The sequence below is a fragment of the Brienomyrus brachyistius genome, chromosome 3 (genome assembly GCF_023856365.1).
Source record: "Brienomyrus brachyistius isolate T26 chromosome 3, BBRACH_0.4, whole genome shotgun sequence".
Taxonomy (NCBI): domain Eukaryota; kingdom Metazoa; phylum Chordata; class Actinopteri; order Osteoglossiformes; family Mormyridae; genus Brienomyrus; species Brienomyrus brachyistius.
The window spans coordinates 1,335,094-1,363,075 of record NC_064535.1 but is presented as its reverse complement, the minus strand read 5'-3'; the positions used below and the strand labels follow the sequence as shown (position 1 = coordinate 1,363,075).

Genomic DNA, 27,982 nt, shown 5'->3' with positions numbered 1-27,982 from the left:
AAGCGGACGAATCCCGGCCTGTGTGGGAGGGGCCAAACAAGCGGACGAATCCCGGCCTGTGTGGGAGGGGCCAAACAAGCGGACGAATCCCGGCCTGTGTGGGAGGGGCCAAACAAGCGGACGAATCCCGGCCTGTGTGGGAGGGGGAGGAATGTCTGTTCTTAGCCGATCTCGGCCTCAGGCAGATCAAGGAGAGTATGGACAGGCCACAAGGTCACGAACTCATGGAGAATCTTCCTGTTCCCACAAAAACACAAGCAAGTGGGCAAGTTAATAAAAAATTATTTATTGGTAAATGGGAGGACCAAAAAGACAAAGCACTGGGTAATTTTTGGTTATACATTACGTTCATTCAGTTAAAACATCCGCTACACAGATAGAAAAGGGAGGGACTTCCGGTCTCATTCCTCCTGGAACAAAGCGTCTAGGTCCTCTGCTATCTCCGTAGAAGTGGATGGTTGTTCAGGCAAGGCAGAGGCAGCCTTGCTAGCCGGTGGGCCCTGCCCTCTCTGGGGGGCCTCGGCCTCCCTCTTGAGTTCCCTCCCCCCTGTGATAAGGCGCTGGCTCTCCTGAAAGTACTGGTTTGGGTGGTTCAGCGAGAAGCCGGCATCCTCGACCTGCAGCAAGAGGAGGGTGAGAGTGGGGCGCCATGACTGGTAGGGCAGTGCACTCATTAACACTGACGATGCCGCAGGTGGTGACGCTATCCAAAGCAACAGCATGCTAACCATGTCAGGAAGTCTAAAGTCTTATGTAAAGGCCTAAGCTCTATAGAACGACACCCACCACCATTTAAACGGCCGCCGTTTGATCTGACCCAAACGCAAACGCTCTCAGCCCCCCCACCACAGGCGGTGAGACACCCAACATCAATCGCCTGCTCCCGTTGACCTCCTTAAACAACCATCTTGTCCAATGTGCCGTTACACTGGGATCTTCAAAGGGTGGTAAGAAAACTCCTCGCTACTCCAGCACAGTGGCGCCAGCTGCCATGGGGGGGCTTCTGTGGGCTCATCTTTTTAAGCAGCGTGGGATTCGCCCCCATCCCCCCACCCCGAGGGGCATGGAACAATGAAACCTGAGAACCTCTGCACATCTCCGACATGCTGACCATGTATGGGTACAAACAGCATAGAGGAAGGCCGAGATCCTGCATCCCAAAGGCAGTTGGGGTTCAGGGCCTAATGACAGTATACTCTGCTGGACATTGGATTTGAACCCATGACATGCAGGCCACAGATTCCGGACCTGCTGAGTTATGAACGACGGCAGCAGCACCAGGCAGCAGCGAAACAGCTCCCCTCTGGACATGAGAAGCGCGGAATGACACCGGACTTCACCGGCTACGACATGGGCCGGTAAAGCCATACCTCCGCAGAAGGGATGAGGCGTATTACAACCCTCAACAGGCCAGGAGCCTCTTCAAAGGCGGCCCCAGGATCACACTGGCAGGAAAACTCCCCAGCCACGGCTAACTGGCATCTCATAACAGGCACTTTTCAAATGCTGCTGTTTGATTTTTGCCTTTTAAATCTCTTGGGGGAGGGGGGGGGGTGGTTGTTAACAACCTTGAGTGGGTCTGAAAGTGCTGACCGAAGGTCTCTCCTAAACGACAACCGATCCCATGAATGAAATATTCATAAGGAGAAATTAATCTAAAGGACTTTAATAAACCCATAAAAATTAAGCAAGTATGACAGCTTATGATGGATGGGATTAGAACCCCCCCCCAACCCCCTCATGAAACATGAGGCGTCCTTACATTGTGCGTCAGCTCAAAGTACTTCTGGCAGGCGAGCTGGAAGTGCATCCCCATCACCAGATCCAGCACCTGCCGGAAAAGAGCAAAAGGGAGAAATGAAACAACACAGGGGCCCCGATTTAGCAGGGTGGGGGACCGGACTAGGTTATGCAAAGATGTTCACATTAAGAAGCCCCTCTGACCCCCTCTCAGTCTGCGCGGCGGCACTGGGGCAGGCTATACAGAGAGCCAGACCGGGGAATTGCAATAACAGAGTGGGTGCAAATCGGGACACACCCACAACCGCCCATGTCCCTCCCCAGAAGCCCCGCCCCTCACATCTCTATTTCCAGGCCTGGCAGTGCACTTAAAAGCTGGAGTCCTGAGGAGGGCAGCTGCGGCGCCACCTGCTGGCCGCGGACGGCAGCACAGGCTGAGGTGGAGTCAGTGATGAGTGATGCTCAGACAGGGCCTGCTTCAGCTTCATTCGCCTGACAGCTGTTATTAGAGGAAAGGAACAGCCTGGTAGCCGTCCTGGGTACGGTCAGCCCCCCCCCCTCCGGCCCCGTGGGTGGACCAACCTGGGTGATACCGCTGGGGGAGACTTTGTATGCCTGCAGCCGCTGCTTGAGCAGCTCGGGGTCACTGTGGCGGAAGGGGCAGCCTGGGGAGGGAAGGCGCAGAGTCAAACCCAGGGGCCTCATCCATCATCCCCCCCAGAGGCCCCGCCAGACTCACCCGTGATGGTCGCCCTGACTGGGGGCGTTGGACAAGATCACCTTGACACAGCTGTAGGGCGTGTAGTCGGTGCGTTTGCCCTCCTTGCCGAACATGTGCCGGATGCTGTAGGCGTACGCCTTGTCAAACTGAGGGGCAGGAGCGGGAGACCACTTACCGCTACATTCACTCACGGCATAATATGTACACAGAAAAGCAAACTTCACAAGTGCCCTGCATGTAAAAAACCAAAAAACCTTGAGATTGAAAAGAAACTTAGGGAAAATTGAGCTGTAAGTAAAGCTACTTCAGAGTACAGCATCACATGAAATGCCAGCCCTGTGCCCCCCCAAGGCCACCAGGAAAGGCAGCTGGGACCCCCCCACACCCACCTGAGCACAGTCTCCACGCCCTGAAACAAGGCAGCTTTCTAAGATTCTAAGTAAGCAGACCCCAGCAGATGTCTGTTTACCAGGCACGTACTGAGGAGCAGGGAGTGGCCCCAGCAGGAGGGTAAAAATGGGACATCATCATTGGGGGGGGGGGGGTGATCCATCATCATCACTGTAGTCATTATATCCCATTAAACTCCCCATAAAAACTCCTGAACTCGACAAGGTGACTAGCGGCAAAATTGCAATAAAAAGTCATTAAAAATCCGACCCCCCACATTAATTATGTGACGATTCTCAGAACTGCAAGGGCTCTTCCTGTTTTATGACCCCGACCCATAGTATTAAACTTTCCAGTGAGAACGCCAGACGGCCACTGGTGAGCGTGTCACCCATCGCACCAGCGACCCGCAGCATTGAAATCTCCCTGTGAGAGCAGCACACGACCACTGGTAGTGTTACACATCGCACTGGTGACCCATGGTGTGATGCGATCAGCCATGAAAACCAGCCCGTGGGGAGACTGAGCCCCCAGTACGACACACAGGCTGAGTAGCACGAGAACAGAAGCCTTCGGAGCTGACAGGCTGTGATCTCGCCCATGGTGTGTAAGACTCCTGCACCCAGACCACAGCCACGATAGATACGCTGTGTGGATGGGGCAGCAGGGCAACCAACAGCTGTCTGAATAGAGAGCCTCGACGCGGGCGCACTGCCTCGGGCGCACTGCCTCGGGCGCACTGCCTCGGGCGCGGGACGCACTGCCTCGGGCGCGGGACGCACTGAAAGCACATCCCAGCAGGAGGTTGTGTGGGGGGGGGTTCACACACTGGTAACACAACACTCCACTACACTTCTTTTTTTCCAAGGTAAAACTGGACCAGTCCTCACAGCCTTAGAATATTCATTTATGGGCTTTTGGGAATGGAGGGGCGGATCTCCTGAAAGCCCCTCCCCCGAATCCGCAGAGGAATCAGTGCTGCAGGTTTTTAATTAACCTGAAGTTAAAAATCTTGCAAGGCCAAGGAACAGCCCCCACCATCCCTGGCATGAGGAGAGACCCTGTCCATTACCAGAACAGCCCCCACCACCCTGGCATGAGGAGAGACCCTGTCCATTACCAGAACAGCCCCACCATCCCTGGCATGAGGAGAGACCCTGTCCATTACCAGAACAGCCCCCACCACCCCCTGGCATGAGGAGAGACCCTGTCCATTACCAGAACAGCCCGGAATGTAGGGCAGGAGACAGAAGCCAGGTGTCAGTTCGGGGGAAGCGGAGAGTAAACAGAGCACGTGTTCTTACAGCTGGGTGACGCCCCCCCCCCCCCCCGTTTGATGAGGCTGCTGATCAAAGGCCACATGTCCAGCCCCCCGTAACCCCACCAACTGCTGCCATCAGGACAGATGATGGAGCCGACACAGGACAGCAACCCTCAAACGGCCCGGTGCATTTCCTGTTACCGGGCTGTAGGCTAATTGATTACGCGTCCATGGGAGCATTTTCCCCACTGCTGAATGATAAATGTCCTGCTGCTCTATTTACCAGCGTTAATTAAGGCAGCAGGGGGACTCCAACAGAGAACAACCCAGTACCTGGTTTCACCTGATGCGTAACGTCTGTACAGTAACCAAACATCAAGGACATCGTAAATCTCAAATCCCACAGTGCCTGCTCCGAAAGTAACCAGGGAGTTAGGCTATGCTCACACAGCGTTCTGAGGGAGGGCCACTCCGCGAGGCGGCGTGTAGCTCAAAGGGAGAGCAGTGCCTATGCCCAGAATGTAGCAGGTTCAAATCCCACAGTGCCTGCTCCGAAAGTAACCAGGGAGTTAGGCTATGCTCACACAGCGTTCTGAGGGAGGGCCAGTGCGCGAGGCGGCATGTAGCTCAAAGGGAGATATGTGCCTATGCCCAGAATGTTGCAGGTTCAAAACCCACAGTGCCTGCTCCAAAAGTAACCAGGGAGTTAGGCTATGCTCACACACCGTTCTGAGGGAGGGCCAGTGCGCGAGGCGGCGTGTAGCTCAAAGGGGAGGGCAGTGCCTATGCCCAGAATGTCGCAGGTTCAAATCCCACAGCCAGCACAGAAATCACTGGCTGATGCTGCTTTCTAACCCCAAGCTCGTCACTTTTGGACACTGGAATCGGTTAAATAAATGCAAAGTGTTTAAAACTTGGAAATGGGGGACATAAAAGCTTTTAGTGTCCAACACATGCCGGATGCATACAACGGCTCTTCAAGACACATCTGACATCATTAGCGGCCAGACATGCTGTTAAATCTGAATCAGCACAAATTAAAAGCAAAATCCTGGAAGGCAGCCGATCACGCAAAGCAGGGGCTTATCTGCCCTCTGTAGCCAAATCGCCCCGCTGACCCTGTTACCAGGCGGGTCCTGCTAGCCTACAGCCAGTGAGCCCCCCCAATGACTGCTGGAACGCAGTGATATTCAGGCATCATGCAAGAAAAGACTCCATAACCTTCCCGATCCCCAAAGGCACCTGCAAAGCCACGCTACTCACAAGTCCTACCTATACTGTCAAACGCGCAGCTGAAAACCGCACGCTCTAGTCAAACCAACTGTACTGGGGGCCCCTCTGAATTCAGTACCAATCCCTGCGCTTGGGCCGGACCTTCCAGATGTGACGCCAACTGCATTCCACACAAGTGAAGCGGAGCGGAGCCCAGCCCCGAAACCCCCTCCCTGCCCCGAAAGCCACCGTCGCGAACCCCCCGCCCCACCCGAGGGCCAGCGTCCTGGTGTGGGAGCCAAAACAGCAAGCTAAGACTTGGGGGGGGGGGGGGGGTCATTTTCAGTTCTGGTTTCCACAGATCACTGGTATTTTTGACATCTCGTCACCATGTTACACAATTGGGATCCGTCGCCAGGGTCCTTGACAGTGGCTCCTAATTAGTGTAATTACCAGGCTGCCGCTGAGTGCTGATTACGGCAAAATTAACCGCTATCAGTGACTGTGAGACTTAATATTTAAATGACTCTCCATCAGCTTCTGACAGACTCCATCACAAGGGCCTTAAGGACGGCCACCGTCCGAACCTCCGCCAGCACTCAGCTAGAGATGGAGAGCCGTCTCCAACGCCCAGACGGCCGAAGGGGCAAATCCACCCCGGATTCCATCCAGCTGTGAAGAAGCACCGTTTGTAACATATCGGAGATGAGTATTTCATCTGTCATTCCACGAGTGTTTTCACCGAACGCATCTAACGTGACATCGCTGGGGCGTCGCCGTCCAGGATGGACCACAGCCCTGGCACGACCGCTTGCCAGACTACGGGAGGAGTGAAAGGTCAAGTTGCAGCAGAGGAACCTTAATGCAGGACTGATCTGTGGCAAGAGGCACACCCCATCTCCCCATCCTAAAGCACCGGCTTAGCACAGAAACAGAGAGAGAACCTCACTCCTGCTGAGGAGAGACTCAGTGATGAGCACTGCAAGGGACGAGAACCTCTACACCCACCGAACCCAGCCAGCACTGCAACATTACACTCACTCACGAGGTCACTCACAAGGTCACTCAGCATTGCCCTGGTCCTGCAAGTCCTCCTCCTGCCACAAGAGGGCCCAGCCGTTCCCTGACATGCTACATACGTCACACCTGGACAGCTCACCGCTGACAGGAGGGCCCCTCCCCTCCCTTGGCCCGACGCCTGAGCTGCTCTGCTGACGTGTCTACACCCCAGGGGACATAAGGGGGTGTCGGCCGTCCTCCACGTGGCCTGAGGTGTGACGCCTTCAGAACACAGCTCCGCGGGGCAAACCATTGCCTGCATGTTTGCCCACCAGGGGGCGGCATACTGGACTTCAGGGAACCCAGCCAGAGTATCTTAGCTTTTGCTTTTGATCCATAAAGTGCAGCGTGATGGATATTTGCAAATTGGGGGAGGGGGCACTGGGAGGGGGGCCAAACTGGATGGAGGAAGAGATCGCTGGCCGCTTTGAGTTGTAAATGTGAAAAGGTTCTCATGTGGAAACCACCATACTGTATAATCCCGGCTTAACACTATGGGCCTGGCGTGCATTTACAGGAGATAAAGGGGTAGGGGGGATAAAACACCTCCCCCTGCAGGTGGAGGGTGGGGGGAGAGACAGGATGGGATACGATGGAAAGGGAGGAGCCTAAAATCAAGGGAACAGCTTAAAGGCGCCCCTTTAAGAGCGTTTATGCAGACCACTGACCGCACTCAGCTGGGTTTGGGGTCTTAACCGAGTCAACACGACCATCCAAGTGGGACAGACCTCTCTGTGATGCTGCAGGTCCCCCCCCCCCCACCAGAGGCCAACCTCACACACTGGCATGTCAAAATATCAGATTTCGGGAAGGCACACACACCCTGCTCATGTGACGTTTCTCGGGTAGGTTTAAGTCCCTCCTACCTAACAGAGAGCTCAGACACCCTGTAATAGACTTAAATCAGCACTTAACCACCCATCATAAAGCCATCTTCATCAATGGAAAGTATATGATCCACCTGAATTCCTACACCAGTACGCACAGCGTCTCAGACCAGTAAACATGTCTAAATGGCATAAACAGCAGACTTCAGAGCATTTCAGAGAAGTAGCCAAGCTTAGCCTTAGCCATACGGCGTGACAAGCCAGTGCTTGTCATAAAACGTTTTGTAGCTGGTTCTCAGGGAAAATGCACACTGCACCCAACACAAAAGCCTTTAAGAAATGAAGTAAATCACGCCCAATAACACCCCCATGAGATTCACAAAGATCCTGCAGCAGCATCCGCCAATTCAGGACAAACCTCAAAGTCACGCATTTAGTAAGTCTGAAAATGGAATGGTAAGATGGTTAAATCGGGTCAATGGGGGGGGGGGGGGGGGAGATTTTGTCCTCCAATTAGATAACGTCCCAGATTACGACTGACTGAATCCCGCAAATACTCTGGACCGATGGGAATGTTTTTAAAATTTTATGAGACATGTGTGCATATCTGCATGAACATGTGTATGTATGTATGTATGTATGTATGTATGTATGTATCCGTGTGTGTGTCCGTGTGTGTGTCCGTGTGTGTGTCCGTGTGTGTGTCCGTGTCTGCGTGAACAGGTGTGTGTGTGTGTGTGTGTGTGTGTATCTGAGACCCAAAAGGACACGTCACTGGCAGCCCCATCAGACCAGGGGCAGAGTGACCTTTACCCATAATCCCCATGTCTACGCATCCCGCTAAGGTCTTAATGCGCCGTGCTCAGCCAGAGAATCAATTCCTCGGCACAGGGAACATCACACGGATCTCATTTCGCGACAAGATGGCCGTCACGAGGCGCTCACAGTGGCTCCGGGACAAAAACCCAAAGAATTGTGGGAGCCACGGCAAATGAAAAGGGTTCACACAGGCATGCAGGCATGCCCACACCCCCAGCGGCCAAGTGCACGGGTACCGGAGCCACCTCACCTTGTCACTATCCACTTTGCCCCGGATGAACTCAGACCTCCAGAACTGCAGGGCCTGGTCCAGCGTGAGGCCGATGCCTTTGAGGAAGAGGCCGTACTGCATGCGGCCGCCGTGACGCAGGTGGTGGTTCTCCCGGAGGGCCTCGTGGAGGTGCCGCATGCAGGGGGGGAAGGACCTCACCGACAGCTGGAGGAACGGACATGGAGGGTGGGAGGTGCAGGGAGGAAAAAGCATGAAGGTAACATCAGGGGCAGAGAAACCCCCCCAATGTCACAATGTTCAGTCGGGGTGCTTTCAGTGGGCAGCCTTAAGAGAAACGTTTGCAAAACCGCTATAACAACAGAACCTGTGAACTGAGTGACGCAGGACATGATAGTTAACTGGTGTAAAGTCTGCCCCATGGCGAAGTACGAGACATGGATCTTAATCTCGACACAAGACAAAAGGCCAGTTTTGTTCAAATGGAATCCATTAATGGGAACACAGCACACTCGCAAATTCACTGTCGACTTTTTTTTGTTTATTGAAATTTGTATGAAACTTTAAAAAATGATGATACACAGGGCAACTTTTTGAGCAATGTAGCCGAGCAACTACCAACCAGTCAAGACAAAGGGCAACTCATATGGATCTGGATGATCCTGAAAATTTTCCCACTGGCGATCGAAGGTTTACAAATAGAAATTTGTTGCCCAATATCACTGGGGAAAGTGGCCAAAACAACACTGATCAACAACAAATTGGTAAAGAAGTTGCCCTGTCTATCGCACCCTATTGGAAATACGTGTGTGTGTGTGTGTGTGTGTGTGTGTGTGTGTGTGTGTGTTGGGGGGGGGGGGGGTCTCAGAGAGGCAGGCTCAGAAACACCAACCCAACGGTACCCTCTGCAGGAGACGGTTTTGTGCGGTAACTGCGAGGTGCTGATGAGGAGCTAAGAGAGTGCGAGAAAGAGCTCAACTCAGGGGCTGAGCTGAACAGAGACACCCCTCTGAGGCTGGTGGGAATTACGGAGGTTTATGGGGTCTTTAAGTGATCTTGGCGGGACAGAGCCGACCACTGGGGGCTCTAAGCTGTAGGTTACCTGGGCAGGGGGGGCTTCCAGTTGAATGGCATAGCCCCCGCTGCCCTAACGATATGTAGTCTCATCGCTAAACCCACGTCCATCAATCCAGAAATGCGGTTTGGTCCGGGGGGGAGGGCTTTTAAAGGGGTCACACCAGACTTCACTCAGTATCAGAACTGGGGTCTGATCTCATTGCTGAGGTCCTGGTTTCTGTTGTCATAGGAACAAGGAGCCCAAACCCTTCTTAGGATAAAAGCAATAACCTCCTTTGATCCTGCAACAGCGTAGGACCCGAGGAGGTGACCTCCAAAAGTAACAGAAACCCAAAACCTCCACATCTGCCTCACAGACACCCCCCAGGCCCCCTTGGCTGGGCAGAGAGTAGAGCAGACATGCAGTGCTGCCGGCTCTTGATGGCCCATTTATGACGTATGGAGCCTCAAGTCAAAGTCGTTTGTACCGGCCGGTCTTAGTCAGCACCAACATGGTGTCAGGGTGCCCAGGGAGGCCCAAAGGGAAACATTTCTCAGCTCAGGCATATTGGGGACCCCCCGGGAATGAGCTGCTAGTTTATCTGCACAGCCCCAACCAGAAGACGAGCCGGTAATTCCCAGAAAATTGACAGCCACAGCAAATCGACCCCCATTGAATTTAGTGATTAACTGTCATTGTTGACACACCACAGCACACAATGAAATGTCTTCTCTGCATTTAACCCATATGTGACATAGCAGGGGGCAGCGCCCGGGGAGCAGTGCTTGGGGGTGGCACCTTGCTCTGGGTACCTGAGTGGTGCCTTGCTGGTCGGGGATTTGTACCCGCAATCTTTCAATTACAAGTGCACGTCCCTAACCATTAAGCCACCACTGCTCACAATCCCCGGATCCCCGTGGTCAACCTCTGTATACTCAAAACCACTCCGGAAGGCTCTAGCCCTGCATACTGGGTCAGGCAATGCATCAGGTATTCCATTTGCTTCCTTGAGGGCACAGGAACCCGATCGGATCTCCGCTGGGAGAGTCCCATAGCACCACGTACCGGGTCAATCTGTTCCAGGGACACCTTCCCAATGCTCTTCTGGATGCTGTAATCCTGACCTACGTAGGCATGGCTGTAGGACACAGACACAGAGGAGGGTTAAAAAGACAAACAGCTGTTCTCATCGGAGCTCTTTTTGATGAAGCCCCAGAGATCCCCGTCCCTGTCCTGCGTTCCACGACGAGTCAGGTGCCGCACATGACCACGTGGGGGCACTCTATTATCACCAGGTTGGCCTCGAGGTCAGCCGAGGATCTAAGCAGCCTGAGAATGCTAAGCAGGGCTGTCTGAAGTCACATGGGAGTTGGTGAAACCTGGCGAGCACACGAGCGCTCATCAACTCCAACACCCCGCCCCCCACTCCCACGCATCAGCGGGGCCAAGGAGGTGACAGGAGCGATGCTGGTTTAGCACTTTGCAGGGCATATCCCACCCCCACCCCTTTCTCTCTCTCTGCTGTCCTCCCCCTCCCCCCCCAACCCAGGAGAGGACACACACTTGACAGTAACAGTACACTCTTTGCGTGGCGGCTGGGGGACAGGGGAGCGGGGGGAACCACGTCAGCATTTCCTCGGACCAAACACTGGCAGATATGAAGACAAAAGCAGGAATGGCACCTCCCGATACAGAACACAGACAGGCAGCGATGGGAGCGTCTGCAGGCAAGCCGGAGCGAGGCGCCTGTTCGGGGAGCAGAGCAGACATCACTGCCAGCGGGAGACGCTAACGAGATTCCCAGGGACCCGTGAGTTACGGAGACACCCTACACTGCCCAGCTACAGTTATACAGGCAAGCCAGACTCGCGCTGCAGCTCCCCAAACTCCACCTCGGGCCCCCTCACGCAGCCGCTCCTCCTCCACCTCGGGCCCCCTCACGCAGCCGCTCCTCCTCCACCTCGGGCCCCCTCACGCAGCCGCTCCTCCTCCACCTCGGGCCCCCTCACGCAGCCGCTCCTCCTCCACCTCGGGCCCCCTCACGCAGCCGCTCCTCCTCCACCTCGGGCCCCCTCACGCAGCCGCTCCTCCTCCACCTCGGGCCCCCTCACGCAGCCGCTCCTCCTCCACCTCGGGCCCCCTCACGCAGCCGCTCCTCCTCCACCTCGGGCCCCCTCACGCAATCGCCCCTCCTCCACCTCGGGCCCCCTCACGCAACCGCCCCTCCTCCACCTCGGGCCCCCTCATCACTCTCCTCCTCTACCTACAGCACTCTCAGCACTCCTGCACCCTTTGAAGGAGCCCAGGGCCTCCAGTTGGACAGCTCCCCATTGCACACCTTGGGCTCGCTAATGAGCCCTTATGGAAGGAGGTCAGGGAGTCCAATTAGCGTTAATTACCCCCGCTTAAGTAAAGTGGCAAACATACCTCAGAGAGGGTAACTAATTATGATCCAGCCACATTGAAGGAGCCTATTTAAGATGAGGTTCACATAGCAGGAGTAAATGACGGTGAACAGCCAGGCACTGTCTGGTCACCAGGGCCGTCTGACGAACCCGCAGGCAGTGAGGGCCCTCACAGCAACCTGCCACTGCAGATTCAGCCAAACACGACTGGACAGCAGGGAGACCGGGGGGGGGGGGCACAGACCTGCAGGACTCAGAAGGTCACTCCTACACCCAATGAGATAAACCTCCATCAGCGATCAGACGCATGTTAGAGAGGAACAGCTCTGCGGCGGCTGGGGTTACCTCAGGTGGGTCAGCAGGGGCTGCAGGCGCTGGTCTGATTGGACGGCTGGCAGGGATCGAGCTGTGAGCTGGGGGGGCAGACACAGCTGTCACCATTCGAAGGGGCAGAGCATTAGAGTAACAGAGTCACAGACGCTACCCGGCAACCACGACTCAGCATGTGACGCCTGGTACAATTAACAGAGAGCCAGGCAGACAATTACGAGACGGGGAGGAGTGGAATCAAGGCGTGTGTAGAGAAAGTACTAGAACATGGTGCCCTTCAGGAATGATGGGGAGGCATTTGCAGCAGAGGGACTCAAAAAAGCCCCCCCCAATGACCGTTGATATTAGTCTGCCAGTTGAGCGACTGTGAATGGCATGATCAATAGTGGACGATTTCAAAATCAATGTGCAGAAAGGTGATCAACAGCATCCCACACCCCAATACAGCTCGGGATCGGGGGTGACTGTTCGGAGCAGAACACCCCATAATACAGGGACCTGAAAGTCAGTGGGCTCTCCGCCCGTGACTAAGGTCTGCACAGTTGGGTCGGTACCCAGGCGATGTGCTCTGGACAGTTCACCTTCTCTATTTGTGTTACATCCTGACCCACGACCCGCAGTGCCTCCCACTGTGCGAGACCCACCACGGGCCCGGGTACGGGAGAGACCAGATCACGGTCAGTAACATGCAAATGACCAAGAGACATCTGGGCAAGCATTAAACCAGCAAACACCAAAGGGTACGATCATCAGAACCGCGCAGGACGGCTTTGCTTCAGATCCGTCTGCCGTGGCTGCGAGTCACCAGCTCATTTCAAAATAATGGATTGGCGGTGTTGGGAAACAAATGGGTCGATACTGTGAAGTGGGGCGGGAGAGCAGCACTACGTGCCAAAGCAGCCAGGGTCTGCTTTCACAAACACAGAAGAAGACAGGAATGCAGAGAGAGAGAGAGAGACAGAGACAGAGAAAGAGAGAGAGAGACTCCTCTTGTCACATTTACTCCTATATCTCAGTTCGAAGAGAATCCTTCAAGGGCGACAACGGTCACCTCGTATCCAACAAACACAAGCGAACGGTGCAAGAAAAGCCAGCCATAGTACATCAACGGCCTAAAAGAACAGCGCCAGGACAGGACGTCAAAGACAGGATTCGATGTTATTGCAAGTTATTGCAAACCTACAGGACAACTCGGACCGTAACGCGGGTTTTCAGGGATATTAGGCTAGTCCAAAACAAGAGTACACATTTCAGTCAGTACACAAATCGTGCATCTGACTGTCAAGGACTAAACCTTGACGGAGCACCCAGGGGTGGGCTTGTTTCCTGGGGCTTTGCTCAGCAAGTCCCCCCCAAAGATGCTTCAAAAACTATACAAAAAAAAATAAAAAAAACACAGGCCACCACAATAGTCAAAAGATCACAGCTAACTAGCTGGTCAGCAGAAAACGCTGCTTCAGCATCTTCTAAACAAGGAACAGTTCAGGATGCTGACTGCGACCAACAGGGGGTTTGAGTGACTGGAAGTCACACTTCTAGGGCAGGATAGAGTCTGTTCAGGCTGGAGAGGAAAGCTGGAGGTAGAGCAGAGTGGCTAGAGCAGCAGCACAGTGCCATGGCGGCCGGGATCCGCCTGCAGGCAGTCATTTGCATTAAAGGGCCGGTGCGAGTCATGGAGAGCATCTCCAAACACATTAGGGGCACAGCACCCGCAGACTGCAGGTGGCTATTAGACTGACAGCAAAATAAGAAAAACAATTTAAGAGGCGTGCTCGGGGAGGGGGCTCATGCGTCGGTGTCTTTCTCAGTTTCCTTTCTCCCATCACCTGGGGGGCTTGGGCAGCCCCAGACAAAGATCACAGAAGCAATTTTCTTGGTGGCTCAGCCCCAGGAGCGAAAGGTTACCTGTCTGAAAAGAGGACAGGGGGGGCGCGCATTAAACGGTGACAGGCCTACACGGCGGGCTTGAAGGGCCGACGTACGGCGACCCCCCGGGACTGAAAAGTAAGGAGGACTGAGGAGGGGGGGAAGGGCAAATCCTGTCGGTCACATAAAAGCGGCCCATGAGCCAATGAACCACTTCCTGTAGTCATGGGAGGCTCAGGTAAGGACTGACAAGACCGGGGAACGGCTGCAGCATGACCCAGCACCGGAAAGGGCCCCAATTCCGAGACCCAACCCCCAGCTGGTGCCAAACACAAGCCACGCCCACAGGAGCTTCAACCATCAGCATGGCACAGCGTTACACACCTCAGCCCTGAAGTACGACGGCCCACCATCTAGGGACTGGAGTCAGCAAAACCAGCTTCACAGGCATCAGCTTTAGCACACAGAGCGAGTTTAGTTTAATTTAGTTTAATTTAGCTGTTCCTAGGTCACCTGATTAAACAGTGTTTTCCTGCACCACTGCCAACTTCTGGGCAAGATCATACTATGTACACAGCCAGCCAGCCAGCACCCCCCCCCCCCCCTCTAAAATCACAGCGGCACGCTCCCCCATGTTATATAAAGCTCACGTTACACAGGAATAAACCATTCCAGCCTGCTTGTTCTCTGGTGCTGACACTGAAATAAAGAGGAACACAAAACAGGCCAGACGGCTGCTGCTGTGACTGGGACAGGAATAGCTTTTCACCTTTACATGTCTGCTATTCTCAGGCCCGGAGAAGGGCTTAGAAACAAGGGGACTGACCAGGGCCTTTCCCACTGAAACAGGACTGACTGGTGAAGAGAAGGGCTTAGAAACAAGGGGACTGACCAGGGCCTTTCCCACTGAAACAGGACTGACTGGAGGAGAGAAGGGCTTAGAAACAAGGGGACTGACCAGGGCCTTTCCCACTGAAACAGGACTGACTGGAGAAGAGAAGGGCTTAGAAACAAGGGGACTGACCAGGGCCTTTCCCACTGAAACAGGACTGACTGGAGAAGAGAAGGGCTTAGAAACAAGGGGACTGACCAGGGCCTTTCCCACTGAAACAGGACTGACTGGAGGAGAGAAGGGCTTAGAAACAAGGGGACTGACCAGGGCCTTTCCCACTGAAACAGGACTGACTGGAGAAGAGAAGGGCTTAGAAACAAGGGGACTGACCAGGGCCTTTCCCACTGAAACAGGACTGACTGGAGAAGAGAAGGGCTTAGAAACAAGGGGACTGACCAGGGCCTTTCCCACTGAAACAGGACTGACTGGAGAAGAGAAGGGCTTAGAAACAAGGGGACTGACCAGGGCCTTTCCCACTGAAACAGGACTGACTGGAGAAGAGAAGGGGTTAGAAACAAGGGGACTGACCAGGGCCTTTCCCACTGAAACGGGACTGACTGGAGAAGAGAAGGGGTTAGAAACAAGGGGACTGACCAGGGCCTTTCCCACTGAAACAGGACTGACTGGAGAAGAGAAGGGCTTAGAAACAAGGGGACTGACCAGGGCCTTTCCCACTGAAACAGGACTGACTGGAGAAGAGAAGGGGTTAGAAACAAGGGGACCGACCAGGGCCTTTCCCAGTGAAACAGGACTGACTGGTGAAGAGAAGGGGTTAGAAACAAGGGGACTGACCAGGGCCTTTCCCAGTGAAACAGGACTGACTGGTGAAGAGAAGGGGTTAGAAACAAGGGGACTGACCAGGGCCTTTCCACTGAAACGGGACTGACTGGTGAAGAGAAGGGGTTAGAAACAAGGGGACTGACCAGGGCCTTTCCCACTGAAACGGGACTGACTGGTGAAGTCCAAATAAGATATTCAAATCGAGGACAGGGAGCAGAACGCAATGTTTCACGTTCTGAACAAAAACCATGCCAGATGATCGATTTGGGGCCGCATGTCACCCGCAGAGAGGACGTCCTCCATGACAGGATGTGCAGCGCCGCCCGGGGTGAAAGGCACTATACATGCATTTCTGGGGCCACTTTAACGAGCTTCCGTAATACCGGCAGCTCCAGAATGTTCCGTCTTTACCGGACTCGTTCTTAAAATATTCATCACCTTTTTCCTGCTGCTGCGCTGCTTTGTCAATTTCCTTGGTGAAATTAAATAGTGATTCACACCAATGAGGAATCGGAGAAAGGGGAGGAAACAGCCGCACGTCCAGAACAGCCAGACAACAAAGCGGAGTCGCTATAAACAGCCACACGTCCAGAACAAGCCAGACAACAAAGCGGAGTCGCTATAACACAGCCACACCTACGAAACATTAGTACAGAAGAGATTAAAATCACGCAGTTAAATCTGCCAACAAACAAGAGAAGCGGTACGGGTTTCATAAGAGTGATCTCTCTTTGTGAGGGGGGGGGGGACATAAGGGCCAAGTGTGGCGGTAATTCTTCTTTCCGCTGAAACAACCTGGGATTCCAGCAACACTTGGAACAGGGAGAAGATGAGGTATTTAATATTTAAAGAGGCCTTCTCTCCCAAGAGCGAGAGACTCACAAATAATTAGGATCCTGAAAATTTAATTGGGTGGCTTTGTGCTGTCGGATACTGACGCCTTTATCAAGGTTGGTGTCTTGCCGATGCAGGGCTAGGACGGGGGGGAGGTGACAGGGATGCTATCGTGTGAACGTGTCTCCCTGGCGAGACGATGGCAGCCCTGCTAGAGCAGGAACACTGCCCCCCCCCCCATGGTCAGCCTTACTCTCTTTCTGGACACCGGATTTCCCACAAGCATCATAACACGCTACCACCCGGCCATCAGGGCAGACGCTGATGGGCACGAGCAGGAAGATTCCAGGAAGAGAAAGACAGGTACGATTCCATAAGAGGCACATGGATAACGGAATGACAGCGTCATACCTGGAATTTGAGAAGTAAGCAGCTATAACAACCGATAGAAGGACAGATACCTCAAATGACAGCTTGGACAAAACCGATTCACTGAAACACATCAGAGAAGAATTAACTGGTTAGCAAATTTCAAACAAGTTAGTCACCAGCAAAAGTGAGTAGCACCGCAAAAATGTCCAGATCTGCACCACAGGGACGTTCACTGGTGAAGAAGAGAGGCCTCACAGAACTACCCGCCGGTTTTACCACATTACCACAGTTACACCACAACAGCGGCGTGATGAATGCTGGGAATCTCTCCGGTGCATCACCCCGAACAGAACTTGTCCCTGACGAATGGGCAGCCTGCGAAGCGGCTCTGCTGGGTCACGGCACACGGCACATACATCAGGCCCGGCCCGGCCCAGCCCCTCGCTGACAACTGCAAGAATTAACTGCGCCCTGCCCTTTGTTACATCTTAATACTTCTTGCCAACTGGCAGCCTCCGTAAGCTTCCTGCGACACCCCCCAACGCAACGCATGTCAACAATGCGTGTTGGCATCCTCGTTAAAGATGCGCGACCGCCCCAAAACTGCCATCGGAATTAACCCCAGTGGGGTGACCGTGGTAAGAGATAGCATGGAAATGGGATATTTTGAGGGGACCCAATGTAAACCGGAAGGCACTGGGCACTTAACACGTCTCAATGACGACTCTAATGGGTTTCGTTTTCTCAATTCAGAGGAAGGAGGCCATTTCTCCTTTTAGTCACGCTGCAACTGACACAGAACTTCCACATCTCATCACATGGAATCATGGCACAGGTACAGAAATAAAGGGAGATCTTTCTACAGCGCGGGCACTTGAGTGATGGTCTGGATGCTAAAGGCAGTCATGTGCCTTCAAAGCAAACCAATCTGCTGTGACACATCACATGATTGCCACTCTAAAGCGGGGGAGGGCTTCCCAGCTTTGACAGATAAGATAAACCCCCCCACACAGGATTCCGATGGCTATCCTCAGCTTCCTGTCAGGTTAATGACCACCGTGACCCTATATTCATGCCGAATAGCCCGTAAATCAAGAAGCACACATATGGACACACGTCCCAGTCAGCCACCACTCAAGATGAAGAATCAATCTAAATATAAAAAGTGTCTTCAGCTGGTAAAATGGCAAACAGATTTACTCACCAAAGCCACGATGCTTAACCAGAGCATCATACAGCACAAGTGTGGACTGTACACTTAAGATATATTCAAGAAGATGTCATCCCTGCTAGATGAACACCTACATGCTTCTGAAAAGAACCAGTCTTCCTCCCCCAGAACACCAGCAGCACAATGGCTCAAGACCCAGAATGTACAGTGTATCAGGTTAACTACAGATCAAGTATGGGTCCCAGGTCAGGGCCTTGCGGTACCCCCCCATTTCAAAAAGAAATCAGTGGTTATATTTCAATATCCAATATCCCCAAGTAATCACACACAAAGAGGTTCCTTTTGAAAGTATGAGGATCCGTGGCCTGTGAAATATGCAGATCAAAAAGAAACACACACATACCCCCATGTTTACTCGGGCCAAAGCCTAAAACACCGGGATCCATGGCGCTAAGTTATGCATCACGACCAGTCAGGCGTGCAGCTACAATACGGCCGAAATCCCACAGTTCTGGCTGCTTTTAAGCTTCAATGTCAAAGCATTAATGTGTTTACAGGACAGCAAAAGGCAAAAACATCTCTTCTATACATTCTGAGCCATACAGTCTGCTGCCGGGAGGGATGGATGTCCTTCAACAGCATCCGAGCAGCTGGACAAATCCCCCCACCCCACCCAAAACGTCCAACTGTCACCACCAATGACTTCAAAGCTTCTTTTTTTTTTAAAAAAAAGACGCAGTTTCTGCTGGAGCCCGAAAGACAGCCAAACCCGGCCAGCCTCAAGGGTAAAGAGTGCGGTGGGATGCGAACACAGTGACCCCTCGCAGACCAGCTCCCCGCAGAAAGCCCATCAACTGCTGTCAGTCACATGTGACGTCTGACTGATACCTCACAGCTCAGCTTTCAATCACCGCTGAAGACATTTCTTTTTTCTTAAAGGGCCAGGGCTTATTTTTCACTGCCACTTTTTTCCCTGAAAGTATTTAGCTTGAAACGCAGGTGACATAATGGGTCCTGGCGCCTCCTACAGGATGGCTTTGAGAAGTGCCGTGTATCACATTATAGTCCCAGAAATAAAACAAAACAAAATAAAATGAGCACAGGTGAGGATGCTGTGGGAGGTAGCAGAATTAGCCGCAGGGGCCATACTTAAAACATACACACCACACTAGCATTCCAGTGTAGCGGCCGTACTGGGCACATGGCAGGGGGGCGACGGGCAGAGACTTTTAAACTAGGCCTGAGTCGGGGAATTAGACCCAAAAACGTTGCAGTTTTTAAAGATGAATGGAGATTTTCCCAACCCTTGCATAGAACGCGTGCATATTAATGTGTGATGTGTCTACAGAGCAGTGTTCTGGCAGCGCGTGTGGGGGGGCTGGTCTTAGACCTGACAACAGCGGCTTTGGCGGGAGGGAAAGAGCGTGCTCTGTGTGTTAATGTGTGTGTGTCTGTGTTAATGTGTGTGTGTCTGTCTGTGTCTGTGTGTCTGTGTGTGTTAATGTCTATCCCAGCACATCGCCATTCCTCCACGACAACATAAAGACAGAAGCTCCCACAAAACCCAACCGCGCTTCCTTCAGGGAAAACATTCCAGTCTCTCTGCCGTCTCGTTGGAGGAGATCCGTCTCTGCTCCTTCTGACAATGTAAAACATCCGGTGCCCACACAGTGGTACCACCTACGATGCCCATCGAAGCCCTGCTCTCCTGTCTCAGTCTCAGTCTCAGATCCAGGGAGCAGCTCACGTGTTTGTGAATTACAAGAACTCCCGTTTTTCAAAGTGAGCCCGACATTATGGGGAAGAGAGACGTTTTACTCAAAGAACGTTAAATAAAACACTACCATACTTCACAGGTTAAAGACTGGAAAGATATCGGTCTGATATCTAGGTGAGAGGTAGTGCGAGACTCATGGCAGGACCCCCCTGCATTCGAGGGCAATGTCAGCGCTAATCAGTCCCATCAGCCCAAGAACTGAGGCCATTTACTCCTAAAAAAATCACACCCCTGACTACATCAACAAATCTCTGGCTCCCCCTGCTGGAAGGAAGACGGTCAAGTATTTAGTGAGTTCATCTGCTTTCTGGGTAGCCAGTAGCTGGGTTCAAGGAGACCCAGCCTTACACTAATACTGGCTGTCAAGGCTGTTTAAAGGTACATGCACAGTGACTGCTCACCTGTGCTGTTAAATGCAACAGTAGTAACTAGTACATGGTATTAATTCACCTTCATCCACCCACATTCTGCGTTAGACCAAAGGGAAAGACTTAAGCACAGAAAATTCAACCACACCCAAGTGACGAGAATCGCTTTATAGCAAACATGGATATTCAGTTCACTTTCCAAAAGCTCTCAAGCACTTTATTATAAAGAGGTTTTCTGAAATTTCCAAAAAAATGGAGGGTCAGCATGTAGTCAGAAAGCATCCCATGAAATACGGCGTCACGTTCACAAGAGCAAGTTTTCAAGGAGCGAATTTCAGATTAAATATTCGGGTGGAATGCTGTCACATGTCAAGTGTCCTCAGAAAGGTGGAGAAGCACGAGTGCGGTCATGCTTCTGGGACCCAGGGAGAAGATCAGCGGCCGTCCGTTATTCCAGAGGCAGCTGCAGGTGTGACGTCGATCACAGGGAAGCAGAGCTTCGCAGAGCATTAACAGGGGCATTCGGGGGCGGCTGCCACGCGGAGATGCTAAGCAGAAGTGACGGATCACCTGCTCCCATCAGGAAATTCACCAGCCGGAAACACAGCAACCAGCCACACTCACGGACATCAGAGTCATTGGGCCCCCCAACCTCACCCACCCCTCCCACATCCACCACCCACACCCCCAAACCCCCCCCATCCACCACCCGCACCCCCAAACCCCCCCATCCAACACCCACCCCTCCCACATCCAACACCCACAGCCCCAAACCCCCCCCATACACCACACGCACCCCCAAACCCCCACATCCAACACCCGCACCCCCAAACCCTCACCATCCAACACCCACCCCTCCCACATCCAAAACCCACACCCCCAAACCCCCCCATCCAACACCCACACCCCCATCCCTGACGCCGCAAATTGACTCCCCTTGCGGATTTTCCAGCCCCCTTAAGAAGAACACAGTAGCCAACACATCCGGGACACGCCTGCAGTTAAACTGGTTAAAGTTAACAGCTCACCAGCCTGATAAGTCACACGGCCAGCCAGCCCCAAGGTGACGATACAGATGGCAGCCCTGAGCTGAGGGTCTGCTACATTAAGGCCCTGAAGCAAAGGGGGTTTGCGGTGATGAGGGCACTGGCCGGCTCCGGCTTAGAAGATCAGATTATTATTAGGGTTGTCAGAGATAAGGACATGGAGAGCTGAGCTTCTGGGGGCCCGGAGCAGCGGTCTGGAGCCCTGCCTCCCCGTTTGAGCACAGAGAATCTCATACACACACAGATGCGCACGATGGCTGAAGCACAGCGCTGAAATACAGTCAGACAAATAGCACCAGGCCTGCGCGTTTTGAGGGGGGGGGCTGTTGAAATCACAGACTCAGGCGGAGTAGAAAGACGAGAAGTTAAGGTTCACCATTGTTGACAAGTAGGAACACCCCAAATACCACGCTCTGCGGCTCAGGGTAAATGCGGGCGCAACACAAAGCGTGAAAAACCCCATCGGCAGGGGTTCAGAAGCTGTGTGTGTGGGGTATCAACGGCAGAGTGCCATGGCTCACCATGACACCGGCCACCAGAGGGCCAACGTGCGGAGATCCTGCCCACGACTAAAGCGCCACAGCTCTGCCCCCCCCCCCCCCCCCCCATTAATATTCCACCACAGGAAACCACAGGAGCTCCAAAAAAAACAGGCAACTCTGCATGGACACAGTGACGGGTAAAAATGTGCAGGGGACGCAAATTGGAAACCGCAGAGGCGATGCCTCTCTGCACCGCCGGCGAACACGTTCCTGCGCCGAGACCGGGGACACGACAAGGCAGCAAATTCACAAGTTTAAAAAGCGTTTCTGTGCCCTGCTGTCTCCTAGCAACAGGAAGCCGCCAGTGTTTTGGGCCTGACGTCAGAGCAAGCGGCCGAGCACCTACACCAACCCGCCTGCAGGAGGCGATGTCAGATCATCAGGGGTACCTCAGGCCCGCAAACTGGGCCGTCTGGCACACTGTGGGCACCGAGTAGACAGAGATGGAGCCAGACAGAGATGGAGCCAGACAGAGATGGAGCCAGACAGAGATGGAGCCAGACAGAGATGGAGCCAGACAGAGATGGAGCCAGACAGAGATGGAGCCAGACAGAGATGTGTTTTTAGAGCTGGAAACGACTGCAGGGGTAACTCACCCCCACACACACACACTCAGTTTTATCATCACACCATATCACTCTCTCACACACACAGCACAATACACTCACATAAGAAACACACACAACGTAATTAAACACAGGATCGATTCATCGTCAGGAAGGACAATTAAGGATCCATTATAGTAAAGCCAGGCAAGTCTGTCTACAGACAAACAACTTCCTCTTAATTGGCTGCACACGATTAACACCGGACGGCCTCACCGCCCCCCCCGCATGGCCTCACCGCCCGCCCGCCCCCCCCGGACGGCCTCACCGCCCCGGATAGCTTACCGCCAGCGCCTTGGATAGCCTTGTGCGGAAATCGTTGAGGACAATGGTAACGATATCCTGGTGGGGGATGTAGGCGTAGCCACCTTTGAGGAACACTTTCCGGCTGCGTACTAGATCTAGGGCATCCTGGAAGGGCACCTAAACAGGCAGAACGGCGTCATTCTCGGGGAGACCCGCCCTGGACCGCGAGAAGATTGTAGGCTGTGCCGGGCCAGTGACCTTGTAGAAGTCCTGCTGCTCCACAGAGCAGCCGCTGGAGCCGTAGCTGGAGTGGATCAGCTTGTCCATCAAGTCCTTCTTGTCAGTATCGCTAATCTGTGGGATATAGAGGCCAGAACACCGGTCAGTGGCACTCACCAGCAACCCAGGCCCATACACGCTCCGGACTGCAGCTCTGAGGAGTGCACAGACTTTACCCGGCCCGAACGACCCCACGAAGTCCAGGAGATGAACAGGTTAAAGAGCAGAAGACCCACTTCCTCACATGCTAAGTAAAGGTGCCAGCACTGATACGTAGAGGCTATCTGTTAGCATCTTCAACTTAGCACTGGAACTACACTGCGAAACAGGAGGCTGCCTCCTGCACACACTGGGGCCAGAGGGGAGGCCTGCACTCCCTTACACACCAGATTTATGGTGAGAACCTGCTTATCCGATCAGTTACTCAGTCCCAAAATCTCTACACGTGCAACGTCTCAATCCACAGATTGTGCTGTCTGATGCTGCCACCTAGTGGCCAAGAAGGAAGTCAGCCCAACTAAATGCTAAAGGAAACGGAAATATAAAAATGCAATTAAACCATCCATAGTGAAAACCTTACTTTACAAACTCGACATTTGAGCACAGCACGCAGACAGAAGAGGCCATTTTAGAATCAGCAACGATATACTCAGCCCACAAGACACGATACTGTGTTCACGAGAACGAGACGATATTTTAACAATATTTTAAGGAAAACTTCAAAGAGGAAATATATTCCTGGAAAGCAGCCTTTGATTTGATTAATTTTAAAGACAAAAAATGCTAAAAACTGCAGATGTGTGGTGAAATGTGTTAAATAATCACCATCATCATATGCCGTATTTCACTTCTTAATTGAATATAAAATAGAATATAAATAAAACAATATAAATAACAAAAATAAAACTTTTTTTAATGTTTCCTTCACCGGTGCAGTAAAGAGCTCTGATAGTGCAAATGGCTCTGCACAGTAGTAGCATTAGCCGCTGTGTACAGTGTTATTTCCCTACAGTGCTTACAGACGGTTGGTGTTTTGTCTGTCACCCTTTCGCCGTTTATACCCAAAATGCTGCCACACAAAAGGTTTAAAAGTGTCTGGGGCATCTGCTATGCTAAGTTTGTCAGACGCCGACATGCTTGCAGCAGCTGATTTGCAGCGCCTTCGCGAGACCACTTTTCACTCCGGCTAGAAAACTCGTGATGTTGTAATATCGCAAGATCTCGTGACACTAGATCTTGTTACACCCCTACTGCCCACTCCTGTCCTCTCCAACACACCCATCCACAGAGCTCGGCCCACATTGGTTAGTCCCAAACACTCACAGTGTCATACTGCAGGCTGTTCTGATGCAGGAATTCGCTCTTCTGTTTGGACAGCAGCAGCGTGAAGCGATACCGGAACAGGTCCATCTCCTGCTGTATGAACCAGCGCCGGAGCTCCTCGCTGTAGGGGGGGCAGGCTGAGCATTAGCATCTGACTGTGAAACAACCCCTGCCTCCCCCAGACCGGTGCACACTTACGTTTGGCAATATGCAAGACGCAGGATGAAGTGCGAGATGTGGTCTTTCCGCCTCTTGTCATACTCCGTTAAGCCTTGGAGGGGCTTCCGGTCCTCCTGGGGGAGGCACAGTGGTCAGCCATCCTAACACCACAGCGTTTGCTACTAAAACAAGCTATAAAAGACTGAGATGCCATTTTAAACTGTCAAGGCTATATTCTGATAATATGAAGTATACACAGGCATTAAGTTACACTTCCCTTCAAAATCTCTAATGTTGTGGGCTGGATAGCAGTGATGTAGTCAAGACCAAGGCGGGGCGAGACCGAGACAAGACCAAGACCAAGGCGGGGCGAGACCGAGACAAGACCAAGACCAAGGCGGGGCGAGACCGAGACAAGACCAAGACCAAGGCGGGGCGAGACCGAGACAAGACCAAGACCAAGGCGGGGCTAGAACTAGTCAAGATCAGAAACAGATTAATGTTTCAGTCTATGTAACAGAACACACTATAATATGCGGAGCACAGACTCCACCTTGGGGTTCGGCAATACGGCCTAAAATTTGTGTGTTTTCTTAATTTGTACAGAAGCATTTACATTGAAATGCAACATTTTTTTCAAATAAGGCAAAGTTTATTGGTTACATTTGAACTTTGAAGCAGGACATTTTACACACAATCACATCTGATCCTCTCAAGCAGATGAATATTAAGCCATTGTGATAAATAGACGCATTTTGTTGACTGGTCTTGAAATAAACCCTGAGAACGAGACAACAAAAGACTGATCTCTAGTACTTCAACACTACATGATAGAGAAGAACTGTTCTGATTTTCCATTAGTTTAAAAGCACCTTAATAAATGTTTATGAAAACTTGTGTTTATGTAACTCGGTTGGTGAACACAAGGGGGAGCCATTTGACAAATGTTCACACTCGCATTAACTGAAAAGAATGACTAGACAATGAGCTGAGAAGGTTGTGCTATTTCTGTATTTTCTTTCACCAAAGTCACAGTGCCCAGAGCAATGTCACTGAAGCTGGAAAAGTGGAAAAGCGTAGCGCCGACTCACAGCTTCAGCACGGTATGGGAAGTTAAGCCCAGCCATTTCAGCATGCAGCTTCTTCTGGTACTGCTCCGACATCTTCACAAAAGTCACTCCCAGGCTCTCCACTGTTTTCAGCACTGCAAAGAAAAATGACTCACCTTTTCACAGACATCCTGTTCCATAAATAGTATAGTGGCTGTGCCCTGCAGTAATCTGGCATCCTGTCAAAGGGGTACCCCAGGCTCCAGCCCTGCGAGTACCCTAGGTAACTAGCTGGAAAATGGATGTACACTCAAACAACAACTTCTTCACTAATTCAGCTACCAACCTAAGGTCCTACATAAAGACCGGTCAGGCTCGAAAGCTAATGGAGAACCAATTAAAAGGCAACATATGCAATAGACAAAGATGAAAAATGTTGAAGGTGCCGGGGGCTCACGCTTGAGTCTGTCCACCGCCAGCTGCTCGAACTCAGCCAAAGAGATGTTCTCGACAGGGGGCTGTCCATAGAACTGCAGGCAGTGTCCGTAGAGCTCCTCCCGTTTGATCTCCTCCGGTCGCCGGCGGATCTTCCTGCTGAACTGCATGGTGCTCCTGCATGGGGAGAATACCGAAGGCCGAGTCATGCCGGGAGGGAAGGATCAGGGCGCGTAGGGAGACCGAAAAGCTGTAGGGGCATACACAAGAGGGGGCGCCTAGGGCTACTCTTCTCAAAAGCTCCCGACAGCAACTTACGCAGCTGGAATCGTTCAGCTGCGTGGTTATAACTATGCTATTGGGAAAGGTACCCCAGAGAGGGACAGGAGAGGACATTTGGCGCAGGTACTCAACAGAACAAGAAACTATAACTTCATAGAAACTGCTAATTCAGACTTATATGAAAGCACACCGATACATTTTTGAGATCACAGCAATATAAAACGAATAAAAGCCTACAGGTTTTTAAAGCACAGGACGCAATCACCCAAGCTTGACAATCAAATAAACGTCTAGTCTGACAAGTATGCCCTATCTGTCTGTCAAATACAGAAAGCACACAAGGAAGGAACTACAAACAAGAGCTTACTTTTAATTTTAGCTTTTAAAAGAAATCCCACCTGTCAGGTAATTTACTGCACTACGACGCGCCGCTACTCAGCCTTCAGAATCCCGCCAAAGCGCGGGTAAATGACGTAACGCTACGCCGGAAGTCCATTCTTCGTCGGCGTGACTTGTCCAAAACGTCAGCTCTTGCTGAAGGATGATGGCCGCCCCCTATGGGTGCGGAGTGTATGTAGGAATTTAATTTTATTTCAATCCTACAGAAAAAAAATCCACTTAGACTCGAAATTTACAAACGTATTTAAGATAAAATAAAGAGAACTACCTCGTGAATGTACCCGTTATATCCGCAAATAATAAGTTCTTCTGTTTCGGATCCCCGGAAAGCAAACCAGATATAGAACGTGCCGTAAATAGCAAAATAACGTTAACTTTTTTGGAAATGGGATAGTGCCAAAGTCAAATAGGTAAATAAACATTGCTGCCATTGCAGCAAACAGTAACCGGGACACGGACATGATCTCATCAGTGTCTGACTAATTCAGTCAGTTGCTTTGGTTTGCTATTGTGCTGTGCTCATAAATATTCACATAAAGTACTTTTTTTCTTTTCCTTTACAAATGTGTAGAGTAACATTGCTTGATCTGCATATAAAGCAAGGTTTTCCAGTGACTTCTATAAAAAAAACAACAGCGACCATCTGATCTGCTTATTTCTATGGAGGCTGAGAAGAAAACGCAAAACTTTTCACGTATAGTTGGCGGAGTGCAGACGTGACATTACCTTGGGATTACGGATTTAGCATTGCGCGCTAGTTATGCTGTATGCCACTTCGGCTGTTTATCTCCATCATCAGTATCACAAATGCATTTCAGTAATAACTGAAATTGAGTTCTGTTAGTTCCAATATGTGATCCCGCATGTTCAGCAACGTTATAAACCAAAGGTGACTTTCATATATAAATATGGGAATATTTTGTAGCTGCTTATTAAATGTATTACTACTATATATCTACCAGTGTTAGGCATTTAAGGAAGATTGTTTGTGTTTGTGTATATATATGCCTATATAATTAGTTTAAAATGTATGTATTCTAGTGCAAAGTTCATAAAGAAGTAATAGAAAATGGGGGTTTGCGTCGGAGCTCTATGAAAAGTATGAAATGCGGCCTGAAAAATTCTCTGCCCAGAGAACCACACGATCTGGATTTCAAAAAGCAGCCCTATAAAAGCGACAAAAATAGCCCGTTTGAGGAGAGCTTTCCATTCAGACTGGTCATCTCCACCCAGCAACCGGCCAGCCACCAAAAAATCTAATGAAAAATAAATATACCCGGCATTTTCCGCCCTGTTTCCCGAAAAATAAATACATGCTTCTTTTGCCCCCTGTCACTCAACCCCAATGCTGCAAATTTGTATTTATACAATAGAGTAAATGGATGGACTATAAAATGCAAACGTGTATGACAACAAAGCTTATTAAAATTAAAACTTATGATAATAAAAACGCGCAATACTGACAACTGCATAATGACAGAAATTGCAGCTTTAATGTAGAATAAGA

At 51.6% G+C, this 27,982-nt stretch overlaps 1 protein-coding gene across 2 annotated transcripts; it reads right to left on the bottom strand.

Annotated features, from left to right (window-relative positions):
• Nucleotides 1–270: 270 nt before the first annotated feature.
• Nucleotides 271–26,618, bottom strand: prim2 (DNA primase subunit 2). 2 transcript variants are annotated; one of them, XM_049009232.1, is made up of 14 exons: nucleotides 26,475–26,618; nucleotides 25,817–25,971; nucleotides 25,402–25,514; nucleotides 24,350–24,444; nucleotides 24,152–24,272; nucleotides 22,808–22,903; nucleotides 22,589–22,726; nucleotides 12,066–12,133; nucleotides 10,381–10,453; nucleotides 8,280–8,465; nucleotides 2,482–2,607; nucleotides 2,323–2,406; nucleotides 1,763–1,831; nucleotides 271–617 (listed from the first exon to the last, which is right to left on the bottom strand). In XM_049009232.1, exons 2-14 carry the CDS (start codon nucleotides 25,962–25,964, stop codon nucleotides 402–404), a joined length of 1,533 nt encoding a protein of 510 aa, XP_048865189.1. In that variant the 5' UTR covers nucleotides 25,965–25,971; nucleotides 26,475–26,618; the 3' UTR covers nucleotides 271–401. The 2 variants fall into 2 exon arrangements, with proteins under 2 accessions (XP_048865189.1, XP_048865190.1); XM_049009233.1 differs by having other exon boundaries at nucleotides 26,444–26,543.
• Between the last annotated feature and the right edge of the window lie 1,364 nt (nucleotides 26,619–27,982).

What these genes read in the sequence shown, in the direction of transcription:
- prim2 (XM_049009232.1), bottom strand. Translation starts at nt 25,964, where the DNA reads ATGCAGTTCAGCAGGAAGATCCGCCGGCGACCGGAGGAGATCAAACGG. An exon ending in CGTCTTGCATATTGCCAAAC is followed by an intron (nt 24,273 to 24,349) that starts GTAAGTGTGCAC and finishes CCCCCCCTACAG; the next exon opens with CGAGGAGCTCCGGCGCTGGT. An exon ending in GGCTATCCAAGGCGCTGGCG is followed by an intron (nt 12,134 to 22,588) that starts GTAAGCTATCCG and finishes CTGCCCCCCCAG; the next exon opens with CTCACAGCTCGATCCCTGCC.